At 44.9% G+C, this 12368-nt stretch overlaps 2 protein-coding genes across 4 annotated transcripts in view; one reads left to right on the forward strand and one right to left on the reverse strand.

Moving 5' to 3' along the window:
• Positions 1 to 858, forward strand: part of PDXDC1 (pyridoxal dependent decarboxylase domain containing 1) — a 51297-nt gene extending 50439 nt beyond the window's left edge. The window contains exon 24 of the mRNA XM_024744206.1: positions 778 to 858. Coding sequence (XP_024599974.1) covers positions 778 to 837 — 60 coding nt within the window. The 3' untranslated portion in view covers positions 838 to 858. The remainder of the gene's footprint in view (positions 1 to 777) is intronic.
• The window catches only part of NTAN1 (N-terminal asparagine amidase), a 13666-nt gene continuing 1391 nt past the window's right edge, over positions 94 to 12368 (reverse strand). The window contains exons 2-10 of one of the 3 annotated variants that reach the window (XM_024744208.1): positions 8107 to 8209; positions 7965 to 8030; positions 7572 to 7680; positions 5624 to 5697; positions 4023 to 4076; positions 3423 to 3476; positions 2280 to 2377; positions 832 to 945; positions 94 to 437 (exon numbers count right to left, since the gene is read on the reverse strand). In XM_024744208.1, the coding sequence (XP_024599976.1) occupies positions 258 to 437; positions 832 to 945; positions 2280 to 2377; positions 3423 to 3476; positions 4023 to 4076; positions 5624 to 5697; positions 7572 to 7680; positions 7965 to 8030; positions 8107 to 8209 (852 nt within the window). In that variant the 3' untranslated portion in view covers positions 94 to 257. The remainder of the gene's footprint in view (positions 438 to 831; positions 946 to 2279; positions 2378 to 3422; positions 3477 to 4022; positions 4077 to 5623; positions 5698 to 7571; positions 7681 to 7964; positions 8031 to 8106; positions 8210 to 12368) is intronic. The other 2 variants (XM_024744209.1, XM_024744210.1) reach the window with 2 other exon arrangements.

Raw genomic sequence — 12368 nt, forward strand, 5'->3', positions numbered from 1 at the left:
ACCCAAGTATCTGAAATAGCTGCTTATAGCACAGTGAGAAAGCTGGCTTCTCCTCTGCCTCTCATTACTAACCAAAAAGTAAACCTAAACAAATACCTTTGCCAAAATAAGATTTTATTTTAAAGTCATTTGAAAAACACGGAGCAAGGAAAGAGACCTAAGACTGAATGGATGTAGAATGGATATTCTTTCCTACCTCCACCAGTGGTCTTTTGTCATGCCAAAAAGTTGCTTTCTTTGGTAATTCCTATTTATTTTTAGCTTCCTGGAGAAGAGATCTTTTCCCATAAGCCATCTTCATTTTTTTTGTAGAGTAGAGCCTTATTTCCAAGAAACAGCGTGTTAGCCGGAGAAGGGTATTTCTTTAAAAACATCAAGGTAGATCTAATATGTTTAACAAAGTGGGGGGGCTCAGCCAGAGGTGACGTGGAAAGGTTCTGGAAAAACAAACAAGATTTGGGGCATGAGAGAAGAACCCTGCTCTGTTCCCTACTTTGATAAAGATGTCAGAGTCTCTCTGTGCTCCTTAAACATTTATCAGGCTGTTTTCAAACACATATATATGTAACTTGTAAAATTACATAAGAAACGAGGTGTCCTGGGTTAATAAGAACAAAACAGTTGGTTGCCTACTGCTGCCCTGTGTAGATGTCCATCCAGGACTCCACTTACCCCTGACTGATACAGCAGCTAAACAGGGTCTGCCAATGGCATCCTCCAAACACTGAAGGAAAAGCTGCTGTTATCTAGTCTAATCCCTTTTTTTTTTCCTTACAGATGAGGAAACCAAGGTCCACAGATTTAAGATTTACCCAACATGTAAATTCTCACCTCTAGTATTTGCTTATCATCTTGCTGCAACCAGAAATCCACATGGGGAAATGGCATCCAGGAATATGGTCCTATACGAAGTTGTTCTGTCTCTGCATCGTAAATACTAATCATCTAAAAAAGAACGTTTTAAGGATAGAATTTAAGGAATGTTAATCAGCTTAAACCCTACCTTTAATGCAAGCTCCAGTGTAGTCTTGAAATTAAGGCATTTGTCTGGATGATAAGCTTCTTTCAGTTTTTGTCTCATAACTAACAGAAGCTGCTACTTACTGAATACTTTCCACCTCTCTGGTACTACACTTTGTGGGAAACAGACATTACTTTGTTTAGTTCTGACAACAGTCCTGCAGGAAGATGGCATTTTTCCCATTTTGGTTGGAAACCCGAGGCTCAGAGAGACGGGCCCGTTGCCCATGGTCACACGTCCATAAGAGTTAGGGCCAGGCCCAGACCCAGGTGTGTCTGACTGAAGTCCACACTCCTCAATGCTACATGAAACACTGCCATTATTCACACCCCGAGTAACCTTGAAACTTAAAAGTACACATGCCGTTGCCCCATCAGAAGAAGGGGAAAACCAATTTGTAAAAATGTTAATTTGCCAAATGATCAATTCCCTGAATTCTCAAATGTGCCAATGGTAGTTTTCAGCTTCACCAGCAATGTTCAATTTTGGTTACTGAGACTGAAATATGTCCTGAATCTTAGCTAAATCAAGGCTGTTATGCTACTTGAGAGGCTGCAAAAGGAACCCTAACAATGTCAAAGGGTTGGCAGAACAGACCATTGAATCCAGACATTTCCAATGAAAGTGGCAGTATTTCATAAGTGAGCAGATTTCTTTTGGGTGCTCTGAATGCATTTCTATTTTTTTCACACTTTAAGCATTTTAAAAGGATTCTTTCACCCATTCCTCAAACAACGTGTAAGTCTTAGGTTTTTATTTTTCTAACTTTTAAAATGAAGGTGTTACTTAATTAAAAAGCACCCTAAGGCAATCAGACTCTTAAAATGATTTGATTATTTTGGGGGTTAATCAATTCATCCCAGCAAACCGGTCTTCAGTTACTTGGTCCAGAGGAGAGTGTGATCCTGAGGTGCAGAGGGGAGAAGGCTCTTCTTCCCCCTTAGCTCGCCTTTCTCTGCAGCAGCTTCACTGGCAAAGTCCTTACAAAGTAAAAGGGGCTCGTTCTCTCTGGATCTGGGCGCTGGGTGTTCACATTCCTCCCCAACATCTTCACGGTAGAGAACTGGGGTCTTGAGCTTATAACTGAAAACGTTCATTATTATTCTACGTGACGTGTTCGTGATGGTTCCTGATCACGTACAACTTTAAAGAAGTGACAAACTTTTCATTTCTAAGGTCTATAAAACTTAAGACTTTGGAGTTTGATGCCCCCCTTTTTTCCTTAACCCCGTAACACAAAGATGATAATCAAACTCACTGGTCCTCCTGTTAAAGCTCGTGCGGCACGTAGCTCCTCCTCCGGACCTCGGTCTTGGAAGGAGGCTCTGTAGATCTCCGAGGTTTTGATGTTGACAGCTGTGAGGGACAACAGGATGACTTCCTTGACAAAAGCCACAAGGGTTGGCACAGTCTCACACTTCTGCCACCACATGTAATAGAATATGGATGAGTCTCCCTCAGAGAGAAAAGAGTGGAAACTGAACAAAGTTACTCTTAGATGTCTGTAGCATCTACCTTCCTGGAAAGGGATAATGCAATCCTTTAGCCAAGCATCTCGCTGAGAAGAGCTGAGGCCTGAGCTGGACTAGGTAAGACCTGGTTCCAAACCAAGGGCCCCCCCACAGGAGGCGCACCATCTCTTCAGGCAGCACGTGGCAAAGCCTCCCTGGTCAGCCCTGTGACCAAACACGGCTGCGAACATGGCCTGGGACTGGGGCCAAATTGGTGTTTGTGTGTTGGTTTTTACTATTTCAGACATACAAAGTATAGAGAATAAAGCAGTGAACACCCAGCCAAATAAATGTCACAGATATGGCAGGAGCCCTCTGTAGAGACAGCCAGGCTCACCCTATTACAGCCTTGGGAGTCCTAGGGGCTGTTACAGGAGGGAGGAAAGTTCTGGGTTTTCTTTAGCCTGGTGATTGCACACTTTCCTTTGTAGGATCTTTGTTCTCAATCAAAACCTTAATTAGTTCCCTAAGAAGGGAAGAAGATTCAATTGAATCTTCTTAGGGATTCGATTGAATCCCTAATAAGATTCAAATTCAAATGCCCTGCTCCAGCCCCCAGAGCACTGGCTGGAAAAAAGCAGAGAGGCCTCTTGGGGGAGCAGAGACCACTGACATTCAGCTTTCACCTAATGGGGGTGATGCCTACACTTTATATTTGCTACCCTGTTTCTTTTCACAGCCTTAGGATTTGGATGTTTTCTCTATTTTGTAGATAAAGGTTAGAGAAGGTAAGCTTCTTTCCCAGCAAATACACCGAGAAGTCAGGATCAGAACCTAAGGCTGTGACACACCGACAGCAACGGGCTTACTAGCTGGTGGAATCGGCCTTTAACCAGAGCTTGTCTTGTCAGTGTGAGACCAATAAACCCTCCGATCAACACGCTACTTACCAATGCCATAAATTACTGGAAAGTGGTTTTCATTTTCTTCCCGGTCATTTAATTCTAACACGTAAAAAAAAAAAATTTTAAGATCAGTTTTTAATAAATACCAAACAATCGCTTTTATTTTCCATAAATAAAGGCCAAGAAGGAGTCCCCACTGCAAAAAGGGGGGAAATCAGAACATGAAAGGGACTGTGTCCCTGTTTCCCCGCTGAGCCCCAGAGCAGTAAGGTTATAGCGAACAAACCACCTCTCCAGAGTCTGGGCCTCCCAGCCGCCTACACGCGTGGCGGCAGCTCCTCTCCGGGATCTGGCCCCTCCACCTTCCCAGAAGTACAGAGCAGACTGCTGAGAATCCCAAGGAAGGACAGAGGAGTTGCACTCAAGGGGGTGGGTCAGGATCTCAACTGAGGTTGAGCAGGATTTGGAGTGGGGAGGGTGGGGAAGGCCATCCCAGAAGATACGGGAAAAGCCAGAAGGCATCAAAGCATTTGACAAACAGTGCCGCCTGCGACTGAGGCACAGATGCTGGGTCCTGCTTTAAGAGCAAGGGCAAAACATCCCCAAAATCTATAGCTTTGCTTTGGGAAAGATGGCAGAACTTACCTGTCACACATAATGTCACCAAGTGAATGTCATCTTCCTGTCTGTCAAATTCACCTACGATGAGAATTTAAAAACTGATGTCAAACAAGTTCCTTTAGGGACTTCCCTGGCAGTCCAGTGGGTAAGACTACTCACTCCCAATGCAGGGGGCCTGGGTTCGATCCCTGGTCTGGGAACGAGATCCCACGTGCATGCTGCAACTAAGAGTCCTCACGCTGCAACTAAAAGAAGATCCCACATACTGCTGCAACTAAAAAGATCCCGCATGCCACAAGGAAGATCCTGAGTGCCACAACTAAGCTGGCACAGCCTAAAAAAAATATTAAAAACAAAAAAAACAAAATCCATCTGCCAATATGTAAGCCAGTTCTGAGCTGTGTGCAGTATTCAAAAGATTTCAGGCATTTGACACACAATTTAAAAAAAAAAAAGTTCCTTTAATTAGCAGAGCATATGCTGAACAAGTCAAGAAGGGGACAGAGAGTCGGATCCACTAGCCTTCCGGTCACAACCTGGCCTCTTATCAGAGGTCAGATCCACATGAGCTGATGCCCAGAACCCTGCCTGCCAAGGGACAGACGTGCTCCTAGCCTCAAGCTCAAAGGAAACTTCGACCAAGGCTTTCCATTCTTCTCTCCATTCTGAGAGGCTGGGGGGACAAATTCATAAGATTTTTACCCTTTTCCTAAATAACTTTTTTTTCCTGATTATCAGTCATAAAAAATTTGATCATTATGAAAAATTTGGAAAATACAGGAGAGTGGAAAGAATATGTGGGTCTTTAAAGATATAAGTGTATGGGCTTTTAATGCCCATAATCCTAGCAGTTAACATTCAGTATGTTTCCTGCCATATTTGTCCGTGCACCGCTGAGCTCAGATGTAGACAATTTTATATCCTGATTGTTTTGTACATATGTATTTTCTCATGTAATTCAAACCTCTTCATAAGTATTATTTTTTAATGGCTATATAACTGTTCCTCTACTAATGGACATTAGATTATTTCCAATTGTAAATAACATTCTACTGCCCATCTTCGGGCATAAATCTCTGTGTACATTTCAGATTATTTTCTTATAATACATTCCCAGAAGGGGAATTACTGGGTCCATAATGGACCATGATGCCAAATGGCTTTCCTGACAGGTTACACCAAAGTATGTTCCAGTGCTGCAGGAATACACCCACCTCACTGCCTCATGGTTAATCAAAGAACATCTTTTTTTTTTTTTAATATTTGCTAATTTAACAGGGGAAAAATTGGCTTTTATCGGGGTTTTAATTCTCTTCAGATTAAAATGGACATTTCTGCCCAGAAGGTGGTTCTTGTTTTCAAACAGTCCACAGCACTTGCTATTTTGGGATGCATCACCTGCTGTTTTGAAAGAAAATCTTGTCCCCATCCCATTACCTCTAAGCATTTAGCTCTTTGCTATCCTGTCTTTATGGAAGATTCCAAGCTGAGCAGTTTGTGTGGCTCCAAGCAGGTGCACCCCTCTGTACTGTACTAATAATTGGGATTTTGTACTAATTGGGATTTTTATCTAAGCAAAAATAGATACATATTTTTATCAAATCTGAGGAAGAAAGTGAACTTACTAAGAAGCTGATGAGTCAGTTTTTGTGACAACTGCCTGTCATCACTGAAGCCGCCCACGAGGTGCACTTCCAGCCTGGCAAAGAGACAGGAGGTGGTCAGAGGCTGAACAGCACGGGACAGCGTGTGCTGGGTCTGCTGTGAACTTTAGCTCTCGGCTCCCGGGCCCCGTTTACGCCTCAGCACACGCACAAGAACCCAGGCGGCACACTGGGACCCTGCCCGGGTGCCTGGGGGCCGAGCGGAGCTGTGTCTTAACACCAACACGATGCCACCTCGAGGCACAGGGTGAAAAAGGCTGCTCTGGAAGAAGACAACCATGTCACACTATGGACCCGCCCCGAGCTGGATGCTTCCCAAACCTCTTAAAAGTCTCAGCCTAAGAGGACCTGGGGTGCAGAACTGGGAAGGGCGGGACTGACACCTTCCCTGCACAGACGCCGTCTTCTCTACCACCCAGCGTCGTGGAGAGATGGGTTTGCATCTCCGTTTCACAGAGAAGGAAACTGCGTCTGTGTCTAAAGCACATGCTTATCTACAACACCAGCTTTTCCCAAAGTGTGTTCCCCTGAACACTGGCCTCATGAGACAGAAAAAAGTGTTCTTGGGGTTAAATAAGTTTGGGAAGCCTTGCCTACTCCCCAAGGGAGTCACCATGCACAGCAAAGCTCCAGGCAGGAAGCCCTACAGCTGGACAGACCGCACTAACCTCGTTAGCCCTGAGTGCCCCGTGCACACTTCTCTGCTAACCCCTGGTCCTCAGCCTATGACAACCTGGCAACCAGAGCTTGGGAAAGTGTGGCCGTATTTCACATCCCTTCTCCTGACAGACGAAATCCTCCTGAGGAATGAACCAGAATCTTCCGCATCAGCAGCACAGGGCGAAGCATCAAGTCGCCTCATGACATCTTCTATCTCACAACTGTGTGCTGAGAATCACGGAGTTGGGCCCATGGCCCAGTCCGGCTACGTAACCTGGAGGGCCCAGCAGCCTGCACAAGCCACAAAGCCGTGAGGCTAGCCCAGCCTGTCGCAGACCTGGCAGGAGAACAGTTACATTTTAAAACTGCTCTGTGTTACACTAGTGAAACTTGGACAGAGAGGCTGGTCTTTTAAAACCCTGGGATTCTAAGAACTTGCATAGGACTAGTTCATTCAAAGGAACTGCTGCCTTAGACTTCAAATAAGATGAGATGCCTGCCAGGCCCACCGAGAGAGAAAGGGGAGAGGACAGGCCAGACAGTGAGTACCAGCCAGACAGCCAGGCTGGGGTCATGGGCCTCCCGTTTAACTAACCCTGTGACTCTGGGAAGCTGAATCTCGGGGCCGCACATGTGAAACAGGTGGTCATGCTTTCTGTCACCGGTGAGAGGGTTGGGCGCTGTGGTGGACACCCAGGGCAGGCGTCAGCTGTCATACAGAATCCACGACACTGAGAACTGCACCCACTTCCTCCCGGCCATCTCCGGCTCCTCCCCAGCCCTGTTTTCCTCAGAGCTCTGTCCATCATTAGAATCCTGTTTTGCTGACATCTCCTTGCTATGGAATATGAGCCCCGCGGGGGCAGGGTTTGTCTACTCCATTCACTGCTATGTCCCTAAAACAAGTTCTAGTTCACAGGAAACGTTCAACAAACAACTGCTGAAAGAATGAAGAGATTCCACCGCTGGGGTGTAACAAGGCAATGTCCGCAAAACGGACATCTAAGAGGACGTTACTGAGAACAGAACTACAGATTCAAAGTCAAACCTTCCCTCGTACCCGCCACCCATTCACTCCCTCAGCAACTACTGACGAGGGGCCGACGCTGGGCCACGTTCTGCTCCAGGGGGACCAGGCGGCCACTGTGCTGGTGACAGGCCACGTTGCTGGAACAGCTGCCACGGCTGTTTCCGCTACGTGATGGTGTCAAGTTCCCAATATCACAAAACAGAGTAGCGTGGAGCTCACCTTCCACATTGAGTGTGGTCGGAAAAGGATTTTATGGAGTTCATGATCAAGGGGACCTCAGCTTTGGTGTCAGTTCCGTCACAATGTGTCAAGCAGGTAGCCCCATTACCTGAAGAACAAGGGTGAAACGACTCATGTTATTCCCGATGAGAACTCGGGGAGCAGGCCAGGTCTACGCCTGTCCATTCGGACCGCCTCATCTTTGAACAGCCTGTAAAAGGAAAAATAGAGACGTCTGGGCTGCCCAGCCAACCCATCTGACCAGGGCCACAGGGAGGGGCCATGCAGATGGAGAAGAGGTAAGCGGAGCCAGAAAACGCAAATCGAGAAATTCATGGTCCCACGTGTCGGGTCCGTTTAAGTTAACGGTTTCCTTCATCTCTCTCATCATACCTGTGTGCCTCAGGACCACAATGTGACAAGTGGTGGCATCATCAGAACCCAGAATGGAGATGGAGCCTGTTTAAAAAAGAAATAAAATAAAATATCCAATAGCCTTTGGGGATAACGCCCAATTCACTGCTTCCTAACCTACCATCCTTTGGGGAGGTCACTGCAAGCTCTCTTTGCTGAACATACAGAAGGCCCTGGGGTCCCACTTGTTGAACAGACTGACCTCTGAGAAGTCTGGCTCTTTCCTGTTTATTAAAAAAAAAAATAAAATAGTGATGGAAATTAGTGAGGATTGAGTGACTAGAGAGGTGGAGAGAGCCAAAGTGTGCCCTACGTGGGAAACACACACTTGTGAGGTCTGAGGTGTGTGTATTATCTGACAGAAAAGCTAAAATAAAAAGGCAGCAGCAGTAACTACCATGTGGAACAATGTGAAGGAAACAAGGAAGTTCTGTTCTTTTTTCACCCTATAGAACAAGACCCTAGTACCTATGAAATAAGATGCAAAAATCTTTCCCCATTCTTTACAGTTGTAAAGAGAATCAGATCATATGGACTAGTGGATTGGGTGGCTCAGAAATCACAGACCTTCTTCACTTTCTTTAAAGAGGAGGAGGGATCCAGACCTTACCTGTCTCCTAATCTAGTAATTCCCACCTCTGGAAATCTGTACTGTGGAAATAACCTAAAATGCACTCAATCCCTGTGTTATCGAGAATGGCACAAAGCTGGGGACAACCACAGAAAAGGCAAGTAAATTATGCAGAACCAACTCACAACTGCTAACTGCACAGACATGAAAAAATGAAGACTATGGGAAAAGAGCTTGGAAATATAAACTGAAGAGCAAGATTCAAGTAAAAAAATTTAAGCTGCAAATATGCTGTTAATACAACAATGCTAAAAATGTTGCCACATATAGGGAAAAATACTGGAAGGAAATTCACGAATATAACCATGATTGTGTTAGAACAGGGCAAACACAAGTCATTTAACTGTCGCTCTAGTCTCCAAATATCTTATGATGTAATTATGTTATTAAAGTAGAAAACCAAAAAGGAGCCCTCATAAATAAGCAAATGTATGAAAAGATAGGTTAATATTAGGTGTGAAAATTCTGACTAATTGAATATTTGTATAAATTATTAGTAAGCCTGGGGGGAAAAACTCAGGTGGTTAATTCTTTCATGAGAACTAAATTAAACTTTTTTTCTTCAAAAACGTCAAATTGAGGCATCACTAAAATGTTTCATAATTTTCTTCTTACTTGCAACAAATAAACTGCTCAATAAACAATTTCCTAACCATGTGTGCAAATACAGAGCTTGTGTACTGTCTAGACCAGGGAACATTTTTATGGTCTTATACTGGCTTCTGGCCATTCCTCACTGTTGGTGCTAATTTAGGTTAGTACTTGCTTACTTAACAAAATACAAGAGATGTAAAAAAACATGACGATACACTTGATGAGTTCCAGAGGGTTCTCTTTTAATAAACTTTCATTAATTGGAAGCAAGACAGTTATAGTGAGACTGGCCCCTCCATTTAAGAAAGGAACTAAGTTGGGATTAGCAGATGCAAACTATTATATATAGGATAGATAAACAACAAGGTCCTACAGTACAGCACAAGGAACTATATTCAATATCCTGTAATAAACCATAACATAAAAGGCTATGAAAGAGTATATATATATAACTGAATCACTTTGCTGTACAGCAGAAATTAACTCAACAGTATAAATCAACTATACTTCAATAAAAAAATTTTTTTAAAGAAGAAAGGAACTAAGGACTGAATGAAGTGCAGTGTGTGATCAGACGGCTGAGTCGGGGAGAAAGAGATGCAGCCAATTGTGCAAAAACTCACAACACCTCATAGCAGTAAGCACTTTTCATTTTCACACCATTTCTCACCTTAATTCAAGATAAGATAAAGGAGAATGCAGAATTTCCTTTTTATTATTCCTTTAATACTTACCTCTTTTTGTTCTTTTCGGGGAGGGGGAGGGAGAAGTCACGGCAAATTTTTACCACTTATTTTCACAACTTGGTCACCACCCAAAAGCAAAGCTATTTCTGAGAAATGAATTATCACTTGCGTGCCCAAGACCAAAAATCACAATGTCTCTCATCGACACAGCTCCTACTATTTCCCAGAGAAACAGAAGCACAAATTATCAGGAGAGAGAATGGCCAGAAAGTGAAAACAGCAACGTTGCTTTGGTCTTTCACTTCAAAAAATGAAAAAAGGTTAGCCAAAGTTCTCCTCTGTGGAAAAACACACAGTCCTACTTTATAAACTCGCATCCTTTCTGAAACAAAAGCAGTCGTTTTCTGAACTTTTCCTGAACTTTTTTTATTCGCTGGACGCTCAGATTCACGAAAAAATATCTTTTCCCTCAGTCTCTCCCTGCTACGGCTCATCCTCATTTCCCAGTCCCTATCGGATGGCACTGTTCTCTTAACCCAGGGGTCAGTACACTTGTTTCAGGAAAGGGCCAGACAGTAAGTATCCTGGGCTTTGCAGGCCGTGCGGTCTCAGCTCCTCAGCGTGAAAGCAGCATAGACGACACATGACAAGTGGCCGTGGCTGTGTCCCCAGAAAGCTACTTATGAGTGACACTGAAATTTGAAGAAGACGGAAGAGCAAGTATGAGAGTGCTGCCAGGCGCAGCCCTCAGAACTGAGCCTTCCTCCCACCCCTTGGGCGCTACCTCATTTCAGTCCTTCCTTCCCTTACACCTAAATTCCTACAATATAGTGCCCGGGGGCCTCTCCCTGAGCCAGTGACCTGGGCATTAGGCTGAGCTTCGGTGCTCCATCCCCTCCTCTGGGAAACGGGGCAGATGACGGCCACTCCTTAGGCTGCGGGAGGATTAACTGACAGCAGGTCTGTAGGGGGTGGCTGTCACCATTCCCCACCTCTGGTCCCCTGTCCTGACCCCGCTTTTCTGCTCAAAAAAACCCTTCTGAGGAATAATTCCAGGGGTTTATAAAGATTTAGCTCTGTGAACGTTCCTAATGGGGAAAGAGCATAAATACTGCGCATGCTTAAAGGCAGGAACGAAGTTACGTGGAATTCCACGGGACTGTTTCTCAAGAGGCCGCAGGACCAGTTCCTGAGCATCCAGTGACTGGTTAAGAACAAAGGCTCTAGACAGCACCGCCCAAAGGTGCTTTCTGCAGCGATGGCAAGGATCTGTAACTGCCCTGTCTCATACAGCAGCCACTGGCCACATGTGGCTGTCGAGCACTTGAAACGTGGCTAGTGTGACTGAGGAGCTGATTTTTAAATTTTATTAAATTTTAATTAACTTAAATGTAAATCGCCACATGCAGCCAGTGGCTAACATATTGAGCACTGCTGCTCTAGAGGCAAAGGCGGACCACCTGGGTTGTGATCCAGGCTTCACCACTCACAGGATGTGGGATCTTGGGCAATTTACTCCACCCTCTGTGCCTCAGAGTCCCCATCTGTAAAATGGGAACAGGAGCAGTACCTGCTTCCTAGGGCTGGGATGCTCAGCAAGTTCCACGGCATTGCTATCATTGTTGCTGTTGTTACTATTATCCTATGCTAAGCATAGCTATGGACAGGCTTGTAAGTGCTGCTACTGCATACTCACAACCTACTGTCACATGAAAAAGACACGTTATAGAACAGAATATATAGTATGCTATCATGTAAAAAAGTATAGCAAAATGTGAAGCATGGTTGTGGTCACAGATTCTTTTTTCTTCTTTTTGAGATTTATAATTTCTGTTTTCTTACCAAGGAGACACTACTTGTTATTTAAAAAAATAATTAAACCTTTCATTTCTCCACACTGCACGTCAGCTTAAAGATCCATCTAAACCCCTGCCACGTAGGTACGACCTACCCCTCCCAGCTTATTTTCCACTCTGCCCCTCCTGCCCTCTCTGCCAGTCCACCCGCCTTCGGGGCCCTTCCCCTCCCGCCCAGGGGCCACAGGGCACAGTCCAGCTTGCTCAGCTAGAATGCCCTCCCCCTCTTCCCTTAGGCTGCTGAGATGGAAGTGCCCCCCCCCGCCCCCCCCCTTCCTGTAAGGCAAACTGGTCCCCACTACACAGCATTTCTAGGCCACATCTCCCCAGAGAAGCCAAACCTCCCTTCTAGGGGGCCAGCCGCCCTGGTATCTCATCTCATTCCCCGCTCTCTACACACTTAGGGGGCTGCTTTGGACACTGATCTAACTTTTTATCATAGAAAATTTCAAGCAGACGTAAAAATAGGGTGCCACCTCTATTCTTTAGGCAGCTGCAATTTTTCTCCCTTGGTGAGTCGTACTCCCAACTACACCAGTTCATGGTGTGGCAGTGACACAGTACAAGGAAAGTACTTAACACTTAACCTAGTGTCTGCTAGGTGCCCCATATGTGT

The sequence above is a fragment of the Neophocaena asiaeorientalis genome, unplaced genomic scaffold (assembly GCF_003031525.2).
Source record: "Neophocaena asiaeorientalis asiaeorientalis breed wild unplaced genomic scaffold, Neophocaena_asiaeorientalis_V1.1 scaffold91, whole genome shotgun sequence".
Lineage (NCBI taxonomy): Eukaryota > Metazoa > Chordata > Mammalia > Artiodactyla > Phocoenidae > Neophocaena > Neophocaena asiaeorientalis.